Below are 26,401 nucleotides of genomic sequence, written 5' to 3'. Positions count from 1 at the left end.
AGCACTTTGCAAGAGATTGGTCACTAAACAAACACAGCACTCCCTAGAGTGTAACACCTGAAACTGGTCAGCAGTACACAGCAACAGTACACAATAGCGTAATACAGGTAGTAAAGAGGAATATTCTATCCATTTGAAATTGCAGAGAAAACTTAAGGAGGCTCTAGTAATTAGCCAAACTGGAATTTGTCCAGCCAAATGCCATACTGAGACTTTTCCATGCCCACACATGGTCAGTTCCTTGGATTTATATTTCAGCTGAAAGAGTCTCAATACATGCATGAATATTTTTCTTGCTTGAGTATGGACAAAAAGTCATAAAAATGTCCTTTTTGAGCTGTGTAAGCTCTGTGTCAGCCAGCTATGCAGAGAACTTTTGTGACCCTCTCTCACCGGATCAGTAAAAGAAAATACAGTTGAGATCAGGAATTGTTCTTTGTATTAAATTGATCCTGAATGGACCCATGCAGTTCTGTGACATTAATGACCATGGATTTTGATAAGTATTTGTCACTCCAGTATGAGTGCATATAAAAGTATAATTGATTCAATTACTTCTTATTTAACTGGCTAAAGTCTGTAGCCTATATATTTTGACCTTCGTGCTAATAGTGGAAGCAAATAACTGGAGCTTTCAGGAGCTATGATTTATCCATTGTAAAAAAATTTTGCTTGGAGATATTTTTATCTCTTGGAGGTGAGCTTATTATCATTGCAGCCTTCTAGGCAACCTCCTCTGCAGGATCCAGCTAATTTATAATTTCAGACACTTTGTAGGGTGGGTGCTTATATAGTATCTGCCAGTCAACTTAATAAATCATTAAGTTATTTTTTAAATAATTGCACTGTCCAGCTGTCAGAATTCCACAGATGGTCTGTGCTTATCAAAAGGAATAATGTCCCACTTGAGCCATAAGCATGTTTCTTATCTTGGTTTGTGCCTGGATAACATGCATTTATAATAACCCTGTTAATTTCTGATTAGTCCTGGTGGGAAATTATGATTCTGAAGATACATTTATGCATGTAGAAATTTGACACAGTGTCTTTTAGGAGAGTGAAAGGTACCATCAGATCCAGATATGAAAATAGAGTGAGTAATTAAAAGTTAGTTTGAGAATGCTACCAGTTTACAAATGATAGCCGTATTCTGGACTAAATAAATTTCAAGGCTGAGACATGTACAGCAATTAAATTCTGAAACTTAGGACATCAGAGTTCTTGTAGTCTAGGATATAGTTATTAGTCAGTTAACAAGGAGCACTCTCAAGTCACTATAGCATTAGTAGTGAAATATAAACTCAGCTGGGCTCCTGTAAATCCCTCTTCTGTTATTGACTTTGCCCTCAGAATTTGCCATTCACATTCCCACAACAGATATGGCTGACTCATCATCTGAGTCCTTCTCCTTCCTCTCTTTGTCACCCGTCCTAAGGCTACGTTTTATATTGAATGCAGGTCCATCTACACTATGGTTCCATTGTGCAGTGTAGACTGGACACTAGAGTGACAGATTTGGGGAGGGGGTCAGAATATGGGGCAGCTATGTGTGCGGTGGGCAAAATCAGTGAGAGGTTCAGAGAGTGCAGTAGCTTTTTGGTACTAAGGGATTTACAGCAGCTCATCAAAGATTTATATGGTCACTATATGGTTATTAATCTAACATTTATTATGCAGATCTCTGTGCACTGGCTGATAATGGCCCTGAGTAAATCAGGGAACACATATTTGCTTACAGGTAGTTATGCAGGAAAGACCTGCTTTTATTGGAGCAAGTGATATGAGTTTGGACAGTTGGAAAAGGGAAACCTTCCGTACTACACCTCTATCCTGATATAACGCTGTCCTCGGGAGCCAAAAAATCTTACCATGTTATAGGTGAAACCACGTTATATCAAACTTGCTTTGATCCACCGGAGTGCGCAGCTCCCCCCCTCCCTCCCCCGAGCACTGCTTTACCACGTTATATCCGAATTCATGTTATATCGGGTCTCATTATATCGGGGTAGAGGTGTACTTAATGTAACAGAATAAAGAGTCTGCTTTGCCTGTAAAGTTCATCACACAAAGGAGGAACTAGTGAGAATTCTTATCTGTGCTTCTAGCAGTCCTACTTCATTTGTGTAGTGTTTTTATCTGTAGACACATTAAATATGATTCATGCCCCACATAGTAACCTGACTCTTAGAGTCACTGCAAACATCAGAAATATGTCTTCAGTAACGTGCCTTACCATGTTACAAATTATGTCACTGGACAAATACTGTCCAGTTCAGAGAGAGAAAATAGAGTAAGTGATTTTTTTCCAGTTTAACAGTCCACGTAACGTATTCAATTCCTGTAACTCCCCTGCATGTAAAATTATTCTCTGTGACTTCATGAGGTTACCTTGATTTGAGTCACCTTTTCATTACAGTCCTTTGTTTTCCAAGATTTGATCTAAGGTTGTAGGACTTAAACATTAATTTGAATTACTTCTGAATTAATATTTTTTTAAAAAATGGGATGATAACCTGTAAAAGTGCTACACACAGGAGTTTGCCAGGGATCTGAATGTTTTTTTAGACAGGTTTCTAACAACCTCATCTCTGAAGAGGAATCTGCTGCTTTCATAATGCTGTGTCCACCTAATTGGCAACAACATGTTGGGGCTGTTGCAAAATGCAGACTAATTTTCTAAGCTTTTTCATTTTAGGGGGAGGGATAGCTCAGTGATTTGAGCATTGGCCTGCTAAACTCAGGGTTGTGAGTTCAAGCCTTGAGGGGACCGCTTAGGGATCTGGGGCAAAAATCAGTACTTGGTCCTGCTAGTGAAGGCAGGGGGCTGGACTCAATGACCTTTTGGGGTTCCTTCCAGTTCTGCGAGATGGGTATATCTCCATATTTTTATATTTTTATTTTTTTTATAAGGTTTACCTTGACCACACCATCACCTTGAACTGTGGGGCTAGGGACATATTTTCAATCTTGGAAATATTCAGATGGTTACATACTCCTTTGAACAGAATTTCAATGATTTTGGTATTTGAGGTGTTGGCTATTGTCTTTGATGATGAGGATGGAAATGGTGTTTATACACTAAAGTTCATAGTGAGGAGGTTCACAGCTAGGTCTGTGTGTAGCTCACCTTTATTTCTATTTCCTTCATTGAACCCCTCACATGCTGAGTGTTGCTGCCACAATTCTTATGCAACAGCAGCACTTGAGTGTTCTTTGAGCATAAGGAAATGTAAGTTACGTGAGACATGAATGCATATGTAATGCAATGCAACACATGTTGAGTGTGTGTTATACATTAAGGAAGTGATTAAAGCAATTTCACCTATTCAAATTGGTTGGCTGACTGAAAATTTTTAGCCCTTTTTAAAAATAAAAATAAAATAAAATAAAAATAAAGGTTTCCACGTGAAGTGGAGCGACATCCTTCTATGGGGGCTGAGGGAGAAGGGAAAAATAGTAAAAAATATCAAAATATTTGTTTTGTTTTATATATTATGATACAATAATGTGTGTGTGTGTGTGTTTGTGTGTATATGTCTGTATATACACACACACACACCCCTAGATGCTTCCTTCTTTTATTAAATTCATATAGTGCTTGTGAAAGGTGCTAAACTGACAGCTCTGGAACCATCCAGCCCTTGGCACCTTTGCTAAGAATATGCAAATGTGCCAGTTATTGCCATTTGTTTACTGATGCAGCTGTTATTCATTATAAACTGAACTGAGATTACTGACTTCACATAAATCACTAACCATCTATCAGGTGGTAGTCATGATTTTTGGTCTCTTCCAAACTGGATTAGAACAAATAACCTTGAGTTGAAAGACAACTATCAGTCTCCCTCAATTAGATGCTTTCTAATTATCTAATACAGTAATAAATGTCATTGCAACTCTAGATTTTGGAGACTATATAAAATCTCTCTCTCTCTCTCTCCCTGTGTCCCTGTACCTTCCCAACATATGCAGATGATTGAGAATGACAATAATGTTGTTATTTCCCAGTTTTTCTTTCGCTGGCGTTAGTGGAATTCTTTTCGGCCTGCTTATATCACAGACCTAAAAAAGGTTTGGCCCCATTGTTGTGTCTGCCTTAGAGTTTTCAACTTGAATGTTATAAACTGTAGTTTAATAGTTTCTCATTTAATAATTGTTGAGAGAATTGCTGTGTGCCAAGAAATGAATGCACTTCTCTAGCAGACCTCCATTCTCCTGTTGAGTAACTGCCAGACAATTTTTTCTATAAGGCAGAAAAGAGGATCTCCACCCTATTTAAACTGAAGTAATAGTCAGATTAATTTAATGCAAAAAATGACTTTTTCTCTGAGTAACAGTAGCATAATTGCTATTCACTTAGCAAAACCTAAGTCAGATGTTCATTTAGAGAATGGATTGTGTGTTTTAGCCAACTGGCAACTAATTGAGCTTTTTAAAACGCTTAAAACAATTTCTGAGATGTTTGGCTGGCATTTTACATCTCACTGTTCCTGTGAATAATCTAGATCCTCAGGGTTGCCAATCAAAAACATCACTCATCTAAATTTAAACAAGAAGTGTTAAACAGATGATTCCATTGTATTGTATTTTCTGCTTGTGCCCCAATAACACTCTTCACCTTCAAAACATTAAACAAACATCTATGTATAAGATGAAGTCTTCCAGCAGTCATATTGCCTGACATGTGGTATAACTCACTCAAGTTTTCTTTGCCACATTTTTCTGAAATTGTTAGATTTCATAATATTCAATCTACTTCCAGGCACCTTAAATTTTACTTGAGAGATTCATTGAATCAGTTGGATGGGATTTTGTCTTATTTGCCATGTTGGATTTCTTGCCATGTCTCGATAGAAGGTGTAGTTACTAATACACTTCTGCAGAGTTTGTTTTATGATAAGTCATGTGTACCAAATATGTGATTATTCAGACTTAAAAATGTATTTTCTTGCTGAAACAAAATTTGACAGTCAATTTCTCCTTGCTTTACCTGCCAAGAGTAGAGTTCAGGATTCTCTGCTTATATGGTAAAAGATGACATAATACTTATCTAATGCAGTGTGGCTGGTACCTAATGTAGAGAAAGTTTAACTTCATCTGCTTGTGATATCCTCTGTGGCATGAGGAACAGACTCCTGGACTTGGTTCTTGGCATGCAGTGGAGGTTCAGATGTTTCACTTTAATGTCAGTTGTAATTTTAAGTCCACATGCAATCTGTCTGTGACTAATACTGTTAGGTTTTTTAGAGAGCTTTTTGCTTCATCTTTAATCTGGGAGAGACTGAAGAGAGTAGTACATACACAAATGTATATGTAGAGTTGTGTTTCTTATTCTCATGGCAGTTGTTTCATGTAGGCTGGTCTGAAGAAACTGTAGGATTTTTGCCTGCCATCTTATTCTGAAATGACTTTATTGTCTGCCTCTTTCCCTATAATAACCCTTCTTATTTCACAAGCTGGTCTCTTGTTTGCCTTGTGGCCTGGAAAGTAGGAGGCTTGGTCTTCATTAATGGCTCAATGAAAATGTATAGTAGTAGAATTTAGTCAGCTTCCTTTTATCCCAAGCTTCACCTTCATAATGCACTCAACCTTTTCTGTCCCTAGGGGTCAGGCCTTGCAGCCCTACAATTAATTTCAAGTTTTGTTTTCCCAATTTAGAGTATGTTTCACTGTCTGCATTGTCAGAGGACTGCACTATAGAGTTTTATTTTCAAGAAAACATTAATCCCATTCCTGGACCCCCATTTAGCGGTGTGCAGATGCTCCGATAGAACATGAATACCTTGACAGATGGAGAGATCCTAAAGATCCCAGTCATGATGACATTTGTAAATATGCACTCTGTTCTAAACAGCACTCACCATCTCCCTTCCTCAAATCCACTCCATTGGCACATTATTAATGGAAAGAAGGAAAAAACTTAAAACTGAAATGAATACTTCACAGAATGCAGAGAGAGGAGGTGAGTGAGATAACATCTTTTATTGGATCAGCTTCTGTTGGTGAGAGAGACAAGCTTTCAAGCGACACAGACCTGAAGAAGCACTCTGAGTAGCTTGAAAGCTTGTTTCTTTTACCAACAGAAGTTGGTCCAATAACAGATGATATCACAGAATGTAGTCAGACTATAGAATTCACAGTTGTAGGAGGCCAGAGAGGATAAAGTAGATTTAGCTAGACTTTAAAAAGATACTGCATAATTTTGTATTTGTAGTTATGAGCGAAAAATCCTGTCTTTGAATCCACAATATAATCACTTTGATTGACTCTGGAGAAGTGGAGAGGGTTAACTGCTTTGGTTTTGCCCTTTGACCACTTGAGGATGGGAAGCATGATGAAATACTTTCTCAAAGTATTCAGAGGAAACACATAATGCATAATTGGAACAAAATAGAATAAATCAAGGCTTTTTTGGTCTGCTAATTCATAATTGAAACCACATTGAGGTTAAGATTGATATTTAAAACAATCCAGCCAAAAACCCCCTCCATGCAGAGGTAGCGGATAAGTACATCTCTGTTTTGCTGGGTACATGGAAGAACTGTTTAGTTACTGTACCATTCAGCGCCTCATACTCCTCAGTCCTTGCCTCTTGGCTTTTTAATGACAGTGTGTTGTCCTTGTTCAAATTTAATATGGTTTTACTAAAAAATGTGGTTAACAACAAGTATTAAGTCTGATGGTTGTTGAAAATAAAATATATAGGGAGGAAAAAGCCACCGTTCTTGTTCATGAGAGGAAGGGAATCTATGTGCTATATTGTTGCCAGTTTTTCCTACTAAATGGTACCTTGGAATTGTTAACCCTTCTGCTAGGATATGGGCCTTCTTCCACACAGCCTCAAGTTTCTAGAGCCCACTCCCTGGCCCTGTATGTCATGCCTGCACCTTCTCTCCCTTCAAGTCTTTCCTTAATATTCACCTCCTTCCCTTTGTCCCTTTACTACCTGACAAAGTAATGTTACTCAACAAACATAAACATTTTTTTTTTTAAAAACCCATGGAACTCATAAAATGTGTGTTTAGTTTTACTGCTTGCTTATTGCCTTTAATTTCTCCTTCCTTTGTTTATACTTCGATTGTAAGCTTTTTGGGGTAGAGGCATTGTATTAGCTGTGTGTAGCATGTTATTGGTGCTATACAGATGTTATAATGTTTACAGTAATTAGCCAGTTATAGAATAATTGGGGTTGGATGTGATTTCTCAGATGTCTAATATCCCACTCCTGGATCCTAGCAAGATTGATTTTGTTATACCTAACACACCTTTGCTCCCTCGCACATGAAAGATTGGTATCAAGTGCAGTCTTAGATCTCTCTAGTGGCGGGGTTTCCCTTGTTCCATTGCCCCCATTGCTTTGACTGCTCTTAAAATAAAATCATGTTGCATTCAATGAGGAAGGAGCAGAATAATATTCTGGTGTGTTCCTGTAACAAGGGGAGGATGCCTTACTAGCAAATAGAAACTTTTTTTTTTCTGCTTGTTGCAATCAAGAATCCCTTATCACAGACCCATCCTTTAAAGAATTCTCACACCTCACCAACTTCAGGTCTGTCTCCCCAGCCGTCTCTCACATTGTGGGTTCCAGTCCTTGGGCCTCCCATGTTGTCTGTGGAGAGGCTTGCCAAACAACTGAGACAGACGGACAGAGTGAAGTGAGATCGCTGTTACGAAGCTGCCATTTGCAACCTGATACTGCTTGCCCATAACAGTGATTCACAATAAACAAACTGTCAATCTTGGGTTAATTACCATGGCTCCTGTAATGAATATTAGCATGGGAGGGATGAAGGGGGAAAGGATTGCCGTACCCATAGCTCAGTGTCAACACATTGTCATGGAAAGTGATAAATGATCCCTCCACCACTACCTCTTGCTCTTCTTTCTGACAGTGAAAGTTCAGATGGGTACCCGTCATGAGGGTTGTTAATGATGGAACGAAAACAAATGTTCCCTCACCATGTTGACTTCTCCAGCTGCCAGTGGTTGGGAGTAGTCATCTTGATGCCATGATGCCATAACAGAGATTTAATTAGGTTTCTGTTGAGTTAATTGCCTGCATTGTTCGCCTTTCCCCAGCAGAAGTCTGGAAGACTCAAGTAAATTATGGAGGTTTGAATTTGCCCAATTTCCTGCAGAAAGTGGGGTCAAGAGGTCTCAGACTGTAGACACACACTTCAGGCAGGCAGCAGGGGGTTGGCTTTTAATGGCACTTCAGAGATGCCTAAATGCCCTTTTGAAATGTTTCTCTCAAACAAGGGACTTTGGTTTTCTTTCCCCATTAGGTTCTAAGGAGCAGAGTACGAGCTTTTCCTTTACTGGGACACCACTTACCAGGGGCATAAGATGAAATAAACGTATTTCTTCTGAGAGGTTACCTTTCTTTCCCTAAGAAGATCTTGTAGTAAGAGTTTTGTACTTTGGACAGAGAGTAGGATCAGTTGGAGTTGACGTCATGTTTAAAACCCTTGATTGTTGCTTATGTTAATGCTCTTTTGGCAGGGGTTGTCTTTATATAATATGTGAAATAGCTAGGAAAGTTTTGGATTTTTTTTTAAGTAGTATCAGAAAATGATGATGATTGGAGTAATCCTTGCAAATTATATTATTTACTATTTCTATTACCATAGTGCCTAAGAGCCTGAAGTCAAGGACCAGGGCCTCACTGTGCTGGGTGCTAACACATTCTATTAAGATATACTGCAGCCAGAAAGGAACTTGTACAATAGAGGAAACTTCATATGGGAGCTCTCAATTTGGATGGTGGGGGTCATCATTAAATAATAAAAAGGACATTGTCTATAAGATAACTTCACAACTTATTTCTTCTTGCTGGGCAGAAATGTAGGATTTTCATGACACTGTATTGAATATGCAGCAACACCCCTGCTGCAAGTATTAATACAGTCCTTGTCAAGGATGCACAAAAAAGAGTCTCGCCATTAAAAGGATCATTTGGAGGAGGTGGAAAATGGGGAAAACGTGATATTCAGGATCTTTTGAGAGAAAAAAAATGCAGTTTTTGTAGTTGCTTATTAAAGGTCTAATGAGGCAGACTGTGCTCTATTCAAGTTTAGATTGTGATTCACCCTAGACATCCATGGGACTGCTCCATAATCAAAGAGTTCTACCCCTGCTCTTCAGGTCCCAATAAATATTAAAGAAAATAAGCCTAAAAACTGGCATTTCAGGAAATGCGAGCATCTGAAATCTGAGCGCTGTTCCTGCACATGTCAACTGCTAGTGTCAGACCAGTAGATATGCAGACCATTTTAGTAGTGTAAGTTGCATCAGATAAAGGTGGATAAGGCAGCCGCCTTTGAAGTGTGAGGAAAAAGAATCCACAGACTCTTTAAGGAAATGGTGAGGCTCCATACCTCCTCCCAGCAAATATGAGCTGATAACTTTGGGCATGTAAAGTTTATTTTCCTCCCAATACTAGCAGAATTATAGTACAGTAACTCCTCACTTAAAGTCGTCCTGGTTAATGTTGTTTCGTTGCTGATCAATTAGGGAACATGCTCGTTTAAAGTTGTGCAATGCTCCTTTCTAATGTCATCTGAGAAAAGTGGCCCGTTGTGGCTAGCTGGTGGGGGCTTGGAACCAGGGTGGATCAGCAGCCCCCCATCAGCTCCTCACTCCCCTAAGTTCCCTGGGCATCAGCCACCCAGCAGGCTAGCAATTGCCTAGTAGTTCATCTGTCCTGCCTCCCCACTGCCATGTGCTGCTCTTGCACTCTGCCTTGGAGCTGCTACCAGGAGCCTCCTGCTTGGTGTGCGGGAGGGGGGCTAATGTCAGGGTGTCCCCCTTCCTCCCTGCTCCTGCACCCCACTTACCCTATCTCCATGATGGGGGGGGAATGACAGGACAGGGCTCAGGATGGAGGGAGCTTCCTGGGAGCAGTTGCTGTCTCAATTTGATGATCTGCTTAACAAGGCAGTTGACTTAGAGTGGGCTCAGCATACTTAAAGGGTCAATGCGCATCTGTCTCACACACAGGGAGTGTGTCTGTCTCTGTCTGCCATGCTGTCACCCTTCCCTCCATTTGTGCTGCCTTGTAGAGTGTGAGGCTACATTAACAACAATGGGTTAACCTTCAAAGGCTCAGCCAAAAGCTAGTTCATCATTTAGCAGTAAGGCATTCCCTGGGAAATATCCCACCCTCTTTCACCCTCTGACTCCACCACCTCAATATAGTATATAATATAGTCTCTTGTCTGGTGAAAAACATTTCCCTGGAACCTAACCCCCCCTATTTACATTAATTCTTATGGGGAATTGGATTGGCTTAACATCGTTTCACTTAGTCGCATTTTTCAGAACATAACTACAACGTTAAGTGAGGAGTTACTGTATGTATTTAATGGGTTTCTTACAGTGTTGCAGGAAAGTGCTGGCAGTTATTGGCCAGTGTTTCTAGACTATTAGAAGTGTCCCTAGTTCTTTGTTGGCTGAGATTCAAAGGCTTCCCTGCAAAACTGTGTCAGCTTCTCCTTTCTCAACTCCCAAACCCTTTCTTCCCCCACCTCCAAATGAGTCTTGTTTTCTCGTCTCCTTCTCTGTCCTAGCCTGGATGTCAGCATCTGAATAGCAAGCTGGAATGAAAAAGTTGAGTCAAAATGCCTTTAATTTCATTCCCATCTAATGGTTCCTTTGCAGTTGCTTTCCCCCATATCTTCGGCTCCAAATGAAGTTGGCACACTCAGTGAGAACAGAGTTGTCTGTCTTGTCTCTTGCCAACTGAGCTGGCTTCCTTATGCTGGCAGTACATTGAAATAAGAGCTTTAAAGTCTTAAAAGGGACCCCCCTAGTTAAAATTCAGATGGAGTAAATAACTCTCTGAAATCGATCTTTGCGTCTCTTATAGGGTTTTCTATTTAACGGTGTAATAAATTTTCTTTCACACAGAATAAACCTAGTCTTGTTGAAGTTAATATTTTATCCCTCTTTATTACAATGTCAGCATTTGTCTTTTTTATTAGTGTGCCCATTTTGTGTCAAGATTATGCATTTGCTGTTTTTTATTCTATTTCCACTCTGAAATGGTGACTCAGAGCTGGCTCTCTGCTTGTTGGCCAACGACTGACTATAAAAAGCAAAATACTTTCAAGCAGAGAGTAGCAAATGAGAATCATGCCATGCTAACTGGGTTTAAAATGTCTCCTAGTTCCCTTTGCTCACAAGTCTTTCCATCCCTTCTACTCCACTTTTTCTGAAGCCCATCACTACGTACAAAGTCACTGTCAGGCAATGATAGAAATTGACATTAGGAAATGGGGTTGGCATGAAGGTTTTATGAAACTGTGAAGTATGAAAAAGAAAATGGACTTTTTGAAAGGCTACTTTTCCCAAGAGTTAGGGTGTTGACCAAAGAGAGCTATCTTAACTAAATTCCAGCTCTGGTACTTACATTCTGACTGCCTATGTTCCCCTTTTATAGTTTTAATTGACCATGATCTGATCCAACATCCTGTCTGCTTTTTACAGAAATGGAGCAGTGTGAGCAACCCACTCTTCCTTCCATTAATCCCACCACAGTCTCAAGGCTTCACTGCTATAGTCCTGACGTATGACAGGGTGGAAAGCCTCTTCCGAGTCATCACTGAGGTGTCCAAGGTGCCCAGTCTATCCAAGCTGTTAGTCGTCTGGAACAATCAGAATAAGAATCCACCAGAAGGTAAGGTATGCATGTTGGAAGGAGGTGGTACGTGTTACAGTAGTGGCAGAACACCTACTGTACATCTAGTACAATGCAACCTCTCTTTTTATGTACTTTCAAACATAAAAGTATTTTGTAATACGTTTCAAATAAAAAAAATCTGGTACGTTTTCATGACACATTTTGTAAAGTTGCAAAATACAAAAGGCCAAATTACGCTTTTAAAAGGATCTGTGCTGATGTTGCCTTTGCCAGCTGCTGATTCAACAGCAAGCCATGCAAATTTCTCAATAGAGGATTTTTTCCAAAAAAACCCCCAAAACATAAAACATTGAACAAACATCATTAACATTTGCTTGGGGGGAGGAGGGGCTTAATTTATCTACACTCATTTGATTTTTCTCTACAGACACTATTAATCACAGTGAACACTTGTTCCACTAAACTGTTTGTTCTCTGTAAACACAGAACAAATTTGGCTTGATGCAAGAATTCAGTGTGGACATTTTGTGATTATAAAATAGATGAACATTTTGATTGATGAAATAAAAGCTTGAGACATTCTGTATGTCCAGAAAGAAGTTTCTGGGATATCAGGTTATCATGTAAAAACTCTGACTGTCCTGATAAAAGTAAGATAAATAGTCTCTTTTTATTTAAATATTTATATTTAAAACACAGATGATTTTATTTATATCAGTGATGACAGACCCATGGAATTTGAGGACTTTTGAACCTTGCAGTCTTATTTTGAGTTCATGGGTTTATAAAATTATTTGATGCTCATGAATCTTTATTCATGTCATTTAAATCCATATTATTTTCAAGGCAGCTTTGGTTTCAAAAACATACCAAAGAAAAGTGTTTGCTCTATATTGGAGGTAAAGAGCCACCTGCTCTAAAAATCAGAACACGACATGTAGGTGCCCTATATACAGTGTCTATTTAGAATTTTTCTCTTCCTCCTCTTTCTTTATCTTGCAAGCTCGCTATATTTTTCACTCTACTTGTTTTCTGCTCTCTTTCCCCATTCAATTACACCTCTCCCTCGATATAACGCGACCTGATATAACACAAATTCGGATATAACGCGGTAAAGCAGTGCTCCGGAGGAGCGGGGCTGCGCACTCTGGTGGTTCAAAGCAAGTTCAATATAACACAGTTTCACCTCTAACACAGTAAGATTTTTTGGCTCCCGAGGATAGCGTTACATCGAGGTAGAGTGTATTTCCTCTGATCTCTCCTTTCCTTTTTTCAGTCTTTCCTAACCTGAATGTGAACTCTGTGATGTTAGCATGCAAATTAAACTTTCCAACCCACAGTGTCTGAGTGACCTTTAATTTAAGAAAAATAAGCTTACCTCTCCTTAGCGTCCTCCCTAAAATATGAAGGAGATGCTCTTTGGGCAAGAGTGCTTCCTCTAACTAGAATAACTGTTCTAAAATATTAAAATCTATGGCTGTAGAACCCTGTGAATTATTAATCTCTTTTCTGTCCCCAGTAGCCAATGAAGTGAATCTTTGAGATAACTCCTTGGGTTTGTAATACTCCTATATAAGAATGTACTGACAACCTGGGAGTTAAACTGGTCATTTATGTATGTTAGGTACAATGTTAAACTGGATTCCTGATCACTTGCACTCATTTAAGATTCCATGGCACTTTTGCAGGAGTCAGGCTATTAACCCCATTGTCCTGGCCCATTTCCAGTTTTGGTGCATTGTATTCTGCCTCTTTATATTCTTGTTCCAGTTTAAATTGGACACAGTATTCATGTCTTGTCTCAAACAGTTGTTTAGAACTGCTGTGTAAAACACACTAATGCGGTTGCCCATCACTGACAAATAAATGATTACCAACCACAATTAGATGTAAGAATCACTTTGAGATTAAAAATGTTGCCTCTAAATGGAAGGTGGTGTTTTTGTCTACTCTGAAGTTTTTATTGAAAACAAATTCATAACGTAGTTGAGCTATTACTCCAGTAGAGTGAACACTGCATACAGCGTGAATATAACAAAAAATATTGATTTCTGCCCCAAATGGGTTGTTTCCATATATTCTTTCCTGTAAGGAAGGTAAGGGAGAATTGAAACAAACTACTGATTTGAAAAATCTCATATTGATAATCATTTTTAATAATCTTAGTGGTGTAAATTCTTTTTATAGGCATATTAATTTTCTGTCTTCCTTATGTTTGCTCAGATATTATTAAATCATAAATCATTATCTCCAAAAAGAATGCATTTGCCTGTGAACGTAATGATCAGAGGTCCCATTTGAGAGCTTTGGTTATTGGACTGTTATGTTCAAACTGGTCTTGCCTGGTAGTAAATATGTGTTTTAATAAATTATATTTCCTCATGTGGCTCTTCTCTCCCTCCCCTTCTCCCCCCCGGCCCATTTATTTTTAACACTTTGATAACCCATGTAATCTCCTGGACTGCAGCTGAGAAGAGGGCAGTTTGAGTAAGTTAATTTAATTTGTTTTAATACAGATCCATGCAGTGCGTTCCACCTGGCTCTTCAGTGGGATAGCAGGCCTTGGCTGCACTTAGTCATTCTTTCAGTTTCTCTATTAGCGATTCTAATCCTTGGACTTCAAAGCTTCTGCCATTTATAGCCTATTAAATCCAGGAAGTTTCTGATGGATTAGGGCAAGGAATGAGTTTGAAGTTTGTAATGTGTACCACTGTCACTGATAAGGTCTAGTTTATTACCCTACGTTAGTATCAGCACTTTTATGGCTATTCTTTTTTAATTGGTTATTGTAAAGCTGGGACAGTTAACGTTCTAGTGCATCAAATGCAGGATTTCCTGATTATTGCCGTATGGGGGACACATTTCTGGGTCTGCTGTGCAAAGGCAAATCAGGGCTTCTGCTGTCAGAGCCAGTGGGTTTTTCAATATGCATAAATGGTGGCTGGGATGAAGACGTCAAAGTAATATTCCCTTGTGATGACTTGCAATAAATTCAGATTTGAACCCAGGTCTCCAGAGGCAAAGCTAGTGTGGTGCTATACAAGCATGCCACTTAACTGTTCTTTACTTTCCCATGTCTACTCCAGAGTAATTTTGTAAATTAAAACTATACCAAATGCCTTTCCTGCTTAAAATTATCACTCACTTTTGAGACTGGGTTGTATAACCAAGGGTTTTATCTTTGCACAGAACATCATATAACTAAACAGTCAAAAAGAAGTAAAATGAACTCTCTCTTCTCTATCTAGGAAAGAAAAGGGGTCAAATTAAATGCAAATTTTAAAATCCCTGTAGATGCTGTTAATAGGTGAAATGTGACTTTATAGAAGCCAAACCAGAGTTCTCTAGGCTTATGAACAATACAGAATAAAAATACATTTTCAAAACTGAAGATACCATAATGTTCACTAAAAACTCCCCATCTTCAAAAGACTAGAATGCTCCCCAGTCAGGCCCCAAATTATTGATAGCCTAAGTAGAAAGATAAACTTTGCAGTGGATCCTAAAAGTGAACAACTACAGACTCTCTCAGGGTTGAAAGTGAATTCCAGTCATAGGGCCTCTACCAAGAATGTTCTGCTTTTTGACCCCTGATATAAGAATTTGAAGCTGATCTTAATTGGTGTCATATGATACAGGGACAGATGGCATCTCAGATATTTGGGACCCAAGCTCTTTGATTGGTTTAGTTAGAATGATATAGTGAAACTGCAACTGATGCTTCTGAGGAACTGTCCCAGATTGAGATGTCACTAGAGGAGATTTTGGAACTAACTGATAAATTAAACAGTAATAAGTCTCCAAGACCAGATCACATTCACCCAAGAGTTCTGAAGGAACTCAGACTTGAAATTGCAGCACTAACAAGTAAGGTATGTAGACTATCATTCAAATTAGCATCTCTGCCAGATGATTGGAGGATAGCTAATGTGACACCAATTTTTAAAACAGGCTCCTGAGGCAATCCTGAGAATTACAGGCTGGTAAACCTAATCTGAGTACTGTACCAGGCAAATTGTTTGAAACTATAGTGAAGAACAGAATTATTAGACACGTACATGAACACAGTTTGTTTGGGAAAAGTAAACACGACTTTTGTAAAGGAAATTTATGTCTCACCAATCTATTAGAATTCTTTTGAGGGGGTCAACAGATATGTGGACAATGGTGGTCCAGTGTATATTGTGTGTATGGACTTTCAGAAGGCCTTTGACAAGGTCCCTCACCAAACAAAGGCTCTTAAGCAAAGTAGGCAGTCATGGGGTAAGAGGGAAGGTCCTCTCCTGGTTAAAGTACAGGAAACAAAGACTAGGAATATCAGTTTTCAGAATGGAGAGAGGTGAGTAGTGGTGTCCCTCAAAGATCTTTACTTGGACAAGTGCTATTCAACATATTCATAAATGATCTGAAAAATGGAGTAAACAGTGACATGGCAGAATTTGCAGATGATACAAAATTACTCAAGATACTTAAGTGCAAAGCAGACTGAAGAGTTGCAAAGGGATCTCACAAAACTGAGTTACTGGGGATCAAATGGCAGATGAAATTCAGTGTTGATAAATGCAAAGTAATGCGCATTGAAAAACACAATCCCAATTATACATACAAAATGAGGGAGTCTGAATTAGCTGTTACCACTCAAGAAAGAGATCTTGGAGTCATTGTGGATAGTTCTGTGAAAACATCTGCTCAATGTGCAGAAGCAGTCAAAAAAGCTAACGATGTTAGGAACCATTAGGGAAGGGATAGATAATAAGACAGAAAATATCATAGTGTCACTAGATAAATACATGCTATACCTGACTCTTGAATACTGCATGCAGTTCTGGTCACACCATCTCAAAGATGTATTAGAATGGAAAAAGGTACAGAAGAGCAACAGAAATGAATAAAGATATATAACATAAGAATGGCCATACTGGATCAGACCAAAGATCCATTTAACCTAGTATCCTGTCTTCTGATAGTGGCCAGTGCCAGATGCCCCAGAGGGAATGCACAGAACAAATAATCAAGTGATTCATTCCCTGTTGCCCATTCCCAGCTTCTGGCAAACAAAGGCTAGGGACACCATCCCTGCCCATCCTGGCTAATAGCCATTAATGGACCTATCCTCCATGAACTTATGTAGTTCGTTTTTGAACTGTTATAGTCATGGCCTTTACAACATCCTGTGGCAAGGAGTTCCACAGGTTGATTGCATTGTATGAAAAAATACTTCCTTGTTTTGTTTTAACTTGCTGCCTATTACTTTCATTTGGTGACCCCTAGTTCTTGTGTTATGAGAAGGAGTAAATAACACTTCCTTATTCACTTTGTCCACACCAGTCATAATTTTATAGACCTCTATCATATCCCCCCGCACCTTAGTCGTCTCTTTTCCAAGCTGAGAAGTCCCAGTCTTATTAATCTCTCCTCATATGGAAGCCTTTCCATACCCCTAATCATTTTTGTTTCCCTTTTCTGAACCTTTTCCAATTCCAATATATCGTTTTTGAGATGGGGCGACCAGAACTCCACACAGTATTCAAGATGTGGGTGTACCATGGATTTATATAGAGGCAATATGATATTTTCTGTCTTTATCATCTATCCCTTTCTTAACGATTCCCAGCTTTTTTGACTACCGCTGCACATTGAATGGATGTTTTCAGAGAACTATCCACAATCATTCCAAGATCTTTCTTGAATGGTATCAGCTAATTTAGACCCCATCATTTTATATCTGTAGTTGGGATTTTGTTTTCCAATGTGCATTACTTTGCATTTATCAACATTGAATTTCATCTGCCGTTTTGTTGCCCAGTCACCCGGTTTTGAGAGATCCTTTTGTAACTCTTCGTAGTCTACTTTGCACTTAAGCATCTTGAGTAGTTTTGAATCATCTGCAAATTTTGCCACCTCACTGTTTTACCCCTTTTTCCAGATCATTTATGAATATGTTAAATAGGGCTGGTCCCAGAACAGACCCCGAGAGGACACCACTGATTACCTCTCTCCATTCTGAAAACTGACCACTTATTGCTACCCTTTGTTTCCTATCTTTTAACCAGTTACCAATTCACAAGAGGACCTTCCCTCTTATCCCATGACAGTTTACTTTGCTTAAGAGCCTTTGATAGACCATGTCAAAGGCTTTCTGAAAATTTAAATGCACTATATCCACTGGACTACCCTTGTCCACATGCTTGTTGACCGCCTCAAAGAATTCTACTAGATTTGGTGAGGCGTGATTTCCTGTTACAAAAACTATGTTGACTCTTCCTCAACAAATTATGTTCATCTATATGTCTGACAATTTTGTTCTTTGCTATAGTTTCAACCAGTTTGCCCGGTACTGAAGTCAGGCTTACCAGCCTGTTATTGCCAGGATCACCTATGGAACCCCTTTTAAAAATTGGTGTCATATTAGCTATCTTCCAGTCATACAGAAGCTGATTTAAATGATAGGTTACAAACTACAGTTAGCAGTTCTGCAATTTCACATTTGAGTTCCTTCAGAACTCTTGGGTGAACACCATCTGGTCCTGGTGACTTATTACTGTTTAATTTATCAGTTAGTTCCAAAATCTCCTCTACTGACAGCTCAGTCTGGGACAGTTCCTCAAGTTTGTCACCTAAAAAGAATGGTTTAGGTTTGGGAATTTCCCTCAGCTGTGAAGACTGATGCAAAGAATTCATTTAGTTTCTCCGCAATAGCCTCATTGTCCTTGAATGCTCGTTTAACATCTCAATCATCCAGTGGCCCCACTGGTTATTTAGTAGGCTTCCTGCTTCTGATGTACTTGCATTTTTTTATTATTATTACAATTTTTTTTGCTAATGCTTTTTGCGTTTTTGGCTAGCTGTTCTTCCAATTCTTTTTTGGCCTTCCTAATTATGTTTTTACACTTCATTTGCCAGAGTTTATGCTCCTTTCTATTTTCCTCACTAGGATTTAACTTCCTAGTTAAAGGATGCCATTTTGTCTCTCACTGCTTCTCTTACTTCGTTGGTTAGCCATGGTAGCACTTTTCTGGTTGATGTAGAATAATCAGGCTAGATGACTACAACAGCACAGAATATTAGGGTTGGAAGGGACCTCAGGAGGTCATCTAGTCCAACCCCCTGCTCAAAGCAGGACCAATCCCCAAATGGCCCCCTCTAGGATTGAACTCACAACCCTGGGTTTACTAGGCCAATGCTCAAACCACTGAGCTATCCCTCCCCCCATATTCTCTTACTATGTTTTTTTAATTTGGGGCATACATTTAAGTTGAGCCTCTATTATGGTGTCTTTAAGAAGTTTCCATGCAGCTTTCAGGGATTTCACTTTTGTTACTGTACCTTTTAATTTCTGTTTAACTAACTTCCTCATTTTTGTGTATTCCCCCTTTGTATTTCCCCCTGTTAGAACAGCTTCTATATGAGGAGAGATTAAAAACTCTGGGACTTTTCAGCATGGAAAAGAGATGACTAAGGGAGGGTATTATAGTGGTCTTTAAAATCATGAATGGTGTGGAAAAAGCGAATAAAGAAGTGTTTACTATTTCACATAACACACCAACCAGGTGTGGCTACCCAATGAAATTAATAGTCAGGAGGTTTAAAGCAAGCAAAAGGAAGTAGTTCTTCACACAATGCATAGTCAACCTATGGAACTCATTGCCAGGGGATGCTGTGAAGTCCTAAGTATAACTTGGCTCCAAATATAATTAGATAAGTGCATAGAGGATAAGTCCATCAATGGCTATTAGCAAAGATGGTCAGGGATGCAACCCCATGCTCTGGGTGTCCATAGACTCTGATTGCCAGAAGCTGGGAGAGAAGAAAAGGGGATGTTAATTCCTTCTGAAGCACCTGGCACTGTCTACTGTCAGAAGACAGGGTTCTTGGCCAGATGGACCATCGGTATGACCCAGTATAGCTGTTCTTCTTTTATGTTCTCACCTGCCTCTGCTCAAGATTCACCAGAGTCAGGAAGGCTGCAAGGAGCTCTGGGATGGACAGGGAACTTGCATCAATTTTCAATGTTTTTTTAAAATAAATTTGTGCTCCTTACTTTTTAACACATGCAATTATGGAGGCCAATTTTCAGAGGCTAAAGAAAATCAGTGTCCTATTTTTTGATGGTTTCTATAACTGTGCAAGAAGCTGAAAATAGGCCATGGGATTAATCCAGTTCATTCAGAATAGGAAATGAGGCTTGATTGTTTGATAATTGATTAATTGGATGCCAAATTTTGCAATTGGTCAGTCAGTTGAAAACGTAAAATGGATTATATGTAACCAAATACATCATTTAAATAATACATGCTAGTGATGTCTATCCACATAATTTTTTCCCTCTTCCTATGAAGAGATCACCTAACGTCTACTCAGGATTGTTGCATGACTAAGCATACCTTAGTAACTGCCATATAAATCATCTGTGATTTCTGTAAGGGAGTTGTAGCTACCCTCAGACTCATTCCAATGAAATAGGAAAAACTGGATGTAGCACTTGAAAATGTTGAGATAGATGATTTCTAGTCCGAATATCATAGGTGCTGGAACTAGAGGTGCTGGGAATGCTGCTGCACCCTCTTGGTTGAAGTGGTTTTCATTATGTACAGGGTTTACAGTTTGATTCAATGGCTCTCAGTATCCCCATTATAAAAATTGTTCCAGCACCTCTGTGAATACTGGAAAGATGGCATGTCTTCCTTAAAATAAGAAATTAAAAATATGTAAACAACTCTTAAATTATAATGTACAAAAAGAGCATACTGCTTTAATTATAGTACTTTGAATACTTTATGTTTGTTTAGCATTTTTCATCTGAGCATCTCAAAACACTTGGCAAAACACATCCTGTGAGCTATATTCCCATTTTACCATTTTAGATAGTGAGGTAAGAGAGAGGTTAAGTGTGGCGTGCAAAGTCATACAGTGAATCATTCTTCTTCCACCTATTACTAACATGATGAAAACCATGCCAGTGAATCAGAGCGAGGGATAGGAACCAGGAGCCCTTACTTCTAGATCCATGTTCTACCTGTAATAGAACATCTCCCTTCTGGCATTTTTTGTTTGGAATAATAATAATTATTAATAGGGCTGTCGATTCATCACAGTTAACTCAACACGATTAACTCAAATTAATCATGGTTAATTGCAGTTTTAATCACACTGGTAAACAATAGAATACCAATTGAAATTTATTAAATATTTTTGGATGTTTTTCTACATTTTCAAATATACTGATTTCAGTTACAACACAGAATACAAAGTGTACACTGCTCACTTTATATTATTTATGATTACAAATATTTGCACTGTAAAAATGATAATAGTATTTTTTACTTCACCTCATACAAGTACTGTGGTACAATCTCTTTATCCTGAAAATGCAACTTAGAAGTGTAGGGTTTTTTGTTACATAACTGCACTAAAAAATAAAACAATGTAAAACTTTAGAGGCTACAAGTCCACTCAGTCTTACTTCTTGTTTGCTAACAAGCTTGTTTACATTTATAGCAGATAATGCTTCCCACTTCTTATTTATAATGTCACCAGAAAGCAAGAACAGGCGTTCACATGGGAGCTTTGTAGCCAGCATTGCAAGGTATTTACGTGCCAGATACACTAAACATTCGTATGCCCCTTCATGCTTCAGCCACCATTCCAGAGGACATTCTTCCATGCTGGTGATGCTCGATTTTAAAAAAAAAAGTTAATTAAATTTGTGACAGAACTCCTTGGGGGAGAATTGTAGGTCTCCGATTCTGTTTTATTTTGCCATATATTTCATGTTATAGCAGTCTCAGATGATGACTCAGCACATTGTTCATTTTAAGAACACTTTAGCTGCAGATTTGACAAAAATGTAAAGAAGGTACCAATGTGAGATTTCCAAAGATAGCTACAGTACTTGACCCAAGGTTTAAGAACCTAAAGCGCCTTCCAAAATCTGAGAAGGATGAGGTGTAAAGCATGCTTCCAGAAGTCTTAAAAGAGCAACACTCCGATGCAGAAACTACAAAACCCGAGCCACCAAAAAAGAAAATCAACCTTCTGCTGGTGGCATCTGACTCAGATTATGAAAATGAACATGCGTCAGTCCTCACTGCTTTAGATTGTTGTCGAGCAGAACCCGTCATCAGCATGGACGTATGTCCTTTAGAATCGTAGATGAAGCATGAAGGGACATATGAATCTTTAGCATACCTGGCATGTAAATATCTTGCGACGTCGGCTGCAACATTTCCATGCAAACGCCTGTTCTCACTTTCAGGTGACATTGTGAACAAGAAGACGACAGCATTATCTCCTGCAAATGTGAAAGAAACTTGTTTGTCTGAACAAGAAATGAAACTGAGTAGACTTATAGGCCCTAAAGTTTTGCATTGTTCTACTTTTGAATGCAGTTACTACAGTACTTGTATTAGGTGAATTGAAAAATACTATTTTGTGTTTTTACAGTGAAAATATTTTTTATTGAAGTGAGCACTGTACACTTTGTATTCTGTGTTGTAATTAAAATCAATATATTTGAAAATGTAGAAAACATCAAAAATATTTAAATGGTATTCTGTTATTGTTTAACAGTACAATTAATCATTATTTTTTTTAATCGCTTGAGAGCCCTATTGATCAATGCTTTCCCCCCTAACTTTTTATTATTAATTTGGATTTTAAGATCTGCAATCTTCCATCTTGAGCTGTGATCTTATTAGATTCTGTAAAGTAAGCTTAGCTTGGACTCTTCCAGTACTTGAATGGAAGACGTGCACTCTTCCCGCCATCCCCACAAACCAAGGTGCTTACAAGTAGTGGCAATGATGATTCAGTCATTGCTAAGCCTATACCCCAGTGTTGTGTTAGATGATATGCTTTTTGGTGACACAGAAAAACAAGATCCCAGTTCCTTGCCCTTGAACCCATGTCATGAGCAATGTTCTAGGAATAGAATTCAATTGCAGCTGCAGAAGAATGCACTAACAGCAAAAAAAATCTTTTGAAGACCTCATGAAATTTTAGTGGCATTTCTATTTAATTTCTTGGTAAAAGTGGTGGGTTTTTGTTTTGAAACAAAATTGAGAAGAAATCCCCTGGCTGATAGGTTTTTAAATGGTTATCTAATTTTGCACGTAACCCCTTTTCAGTGCCCCTTTAAACACATCTCTCTGATCCTGGTCTTACAGTCTTGACCGCATGGGATCTGAACCGTATGTAAATGGGTTGTCAGCCCAGCTGTAGTGCCAGCAGACAAACGTGACTGTACGTGTGCAATATTAATAAAAAATGATTTAAAGCTTTGAAATATTATAGGAGAAAGTGTTTTTCACTCGCTCTACATTTACTAAAATAAATATTGTGGTCTAAGTGTCTGCTGATGGAATATTTGTGTAGGCAGAAATGTTTTTTTTTTTTTAAATTCTCTCCATCCTATCAAATACTTTCCTCCTCCCTTTTTGCTCGCATTTAAGTCTAAATTACTGTTTTTGAAGTTTAAGAAAATACATACAGCATGTGATGGAAGTTTCCAACAAGTTTTCATCATGTTGGTTTTAGGTAGAAGAGGAACCTCTCCCCTCAAGCATCCCCCATGTTTGTTCCCAAGCCTATGACTTTGGAGGGTGTTTACTTTGGATGGTCTTCGCTATGGCTATTACTTTGTGCTGCAGTTCCGTTTATTCATGGTATTACATAGTGCCATCAACCCAAAATGCTGCTCTACACTATATTTTTTAATTGTGCTGAGATTGGCTTATTTAGACATTAGTGTCACCTCCACTATTGTTTATTTGCTGGATACCTTGGACCAAAAGGGTGGATGGGGTAGATAGGGCAAAGTTAATACTTTACCCTTCTGTAGCGTTGTCTTTTAGTTTTTACACAACATATGTAATATGAAGGAACCACACAGGGAGATGCAAATAACCACGTTTCCTAAGTGTGTGGAACATTCAAGGCCTAGTTACAAATACACGCTGCTGCTCTAGCAAGGTTCTGGTGGCCTCCGAAACATAGAAGACAGTCAGGGACCTTTAGTGGGCTCACAAACTATTTAAATCGGTATTACCCCATTCATATACACAAGTGTGCTTCTTCTAAAAGATCTCAAAGTGTCTTACAAACATTAAACCTTACACCACCTTTGTGAGGTAGATGCATATGATTATAGATAAAAGGAAACAGAGGTGTAAGTGACTTACACATTATAGAATAAATCGGTAGCAGAGCTGAGAATAGAACATTAGAGTCCTAGCTCCTGATAAATGGTTCTAACTATTAAAGCTTGCTATCTTCTGATGTTAGGATGACTAGTAAAATGAAAAATGTATTGGAGTTTTTATTGAATGTTACTAGGGAAAATAAATGTTCTCAGTGCTGAATCAGACATTGAATTTCAATAACTTTTTCCTTATAAAAGAACCTGAGATTAGCAATGGGTGAATGAAGGGAGTTCTCTTGCACTGTGTTTTAAGTCATGGTGATAATGGTTAGGATTAGAGACCCAGTGATCTGCTCAGATCAGTTGGATCATCTACTAGCATGGAAAGCAAGGTACACAAGCGGTGTTTTAAAACATCTATCTTCCTTACTAACCTAAATATAGAAAGTAATCAATTCAACTTTATTCCATATTTGCTTAGACACAACCTTGCTCTAACCTGTGCAGAAATCTATTGCTCTAAGAATTTGTATTAAAATACTAATAATTGCCATGAAAAAATATTAGACTTCTATTCATTAAGTAATAGCAACTCTGTTTCTGTTTTTACAAATGGAAAGTGAAATCTAGAATTTGCTTGCTGCCAGGGCTTTGACTGGACTCTAACTATGACAAAGGATTTCCTAAAACTGTTTCTGGTTAGAACAATGCAGCTTTCACATGTTTAGCAGCTGATGACCTGAATGGCTGAGAGCCAGTAGCTTTTGTTTAGCACTGTAGCATGTAGTGCTGGATGAGTGTGAACACACAGTTTGATTGCTATTCAGGGATATAAAAAATTCATATAGATGAATTCTTCACCTACTCTCAGAGCCCCATAGATGCTTTCATTTCCCCCATATTACTTTGTCCTCCATAGCTTTGAGACCCCAAGTCACTTGCTGCCTCCTTTCAGCTGATAACTGGTTGTGACTTACTTTGGAGTCTGCAGATTGAGCTGTGGTGCTGACAAACTGAGTGTTGCAAGTCATTCGAGCACCCACTAGTGTTAATTTCCCTGCCTCCCAATACAAGGAGGGAGAGAGACTGGAATCAGATATAAACCATGTGTGTGGCAAAGGCAGAGCATGGGTCCCACAAAACCACCCAGATGAAAATTTTCTCAAGTGTTTGTGTATGTTTTTTTTTTTATTTTTTACAGTCTCTCAAGAACCGCCTCAGGGTAGGAATCTGAAATAAGCATATTTCCAGTAAATATCATGCTATTGCTTCTCCTTTCGTTTGGCCACTCACACATGCCAACCCCTCCTTCCAAAATATCTTTCCAAGAAAAACCTGCTCCTGAAGATTCTTCAGTGTGGTTTGGAAAGGGAGTTTTGTTTTCCCAGTAAAGTAGTCTTGTGTTTGGATGCCAGTGCTTATGAACTGTGCAAAGCTCTGGGAGTTTTTTGAGTATTGTATCAGCCATAAAGTTTGAGAGCCCTAGCTGACAGTGAGAACATTCACATTCACCGACAGCGGCGAGCTCCACTTGTGTGAGTGTTGGAATGAAGTGGATATGTGTTCCCCTGTGGTACTAACACTATTACAGTCTCTTTCCTCTTTAATTAGGTTCTGAACTCATTTTAGTGTTAATGGACTGACAGTGGGAAAAGGGTGAATATCTGTTTAATTGCAAGTCGTAAAAAGAAGCAGAGCTGGAACTCAACTCTGGGCGCTGATTCTGGACTTCTACAGAGTTGGGAATGTGTGCATTTATAAATTGAACATCCCTTCCCACTGCATTCATTGTCACTGCTGACGGCATCCAGTATTGATTTGAAGACTTCAAAAGGTGGAGAATCCACCATTTGTCTTGGTAGTTTGTTCCAGTGGTTAATAACCCTCACTGTTAGAAATAAAGTACTTTTTTTTTTAATTTGTCTGGCATCAGTTTCCAGAAATTGGTTCTTTTTATGTATTTTTCGTTAGGTGAAGAGCTCTTTAGTGCCCAGTCTTTTCTGCCCACGAAGGGACCTGTACAGTGTAATCAAGTCATCTCTCTTTTTGATAAACTAAACACATTGCGTTCTTTAAGTATGCCACTGTTAAGGCATTTTCTCCAGCCTCGAATCACTTTTGTGGCTGTTTTCTACAGCTGCTCCAGTTTTTCCACAGCCTTTTAAAAATGTGAACGCTGGAACTTCCAGTGTCGGAAGGCTGGAAATTGAAGCTAGATAAATTCAGGTGGGAAGTGAGGCATCAGTTTTTAACACTGAGAGTAATTAACCATTGAAACAATTTACCAAAGGTTGTAGTGGATTCTCCATCACTGACAACTTTGAAATCAAGGTTGGATTTTTTTTTTCCCCTAAAAGCTCTGCTCTAGGAATTATTTTGGAGACGTTCTGTGGCCTGTGCCATACAGAAGGTCAGACTATATGATCACACTGATCCCTTCTGTCCTTGGAATCTATGAATGCCCTATATAGAGGTAAAGTCACCTCCCTGCTTTTACTCACTAGTCTACTCTTTAGATATCCAAATATGTTTTTTTTTCTTTTTGCCACTGCATTACACTGGGAGTTGCTTGTTGACTGTGGGCCCTAAATCCTTTTCCGAGTCACTGCTTTTCCCAGAGT

At 38.7% G+C, this 26,401-nt stretch overlaps 1 protein-coding gene and 1 long non-coding RNA gene across 3 annotated transcripts in view; both read left to right on the top strand.

Annotated features, from left to right (window-relative positions):
- Positions 1 to 26,401, top strand: part of EXT2 (exostosin glycosyltransferase 2) — a 103,950-nt gene that overhangs the window by 51,748 nt on the left and 25,801 nt on the right. For both annotated transcript variants that reach the window (XM_030559991.1, XM_030559992.1), the window contains exon 9: positions 11,488 to 11,677. In XM_030559991.1, coding sequence (XP_030415851.1) covers positions 11,488 to 11,677 — 190 coding nt within the window. The remainder of the gene's footprint in view (positions 1 to 11,487; positions 11,678 to 26,401) is intronic.
- LOC115650285 lies at positions 12,786 to 20,993 on the top strand. The gene is made up of 3 exons (XR_004000049.1): positions 12,786 to 12,881; positions 14,670 to 14,673; positions 20,956 to 20,993. It is a non-coding gene; the product is annotated as an uncharacterized LOC115650285 (long non-coding RNA).

This window comes from Gopherus evgoodei, chromosome 4 (assembly GCF_007399415.2).
Source record: "Gopherus evgoodei ecotype Sinaloan lineage chromosome 4, rGopEvg1_v1.p, whole genome shotgun sequence".
Lineage (NCBI taxonomy): Eukaryota > Metazoa > Chordata > Testudines > Testudinidae > Gopherus > Gopherus evgoodei.
This window is presented reverse-complemented; position numbering and strand designations above follow the sequence as displayed.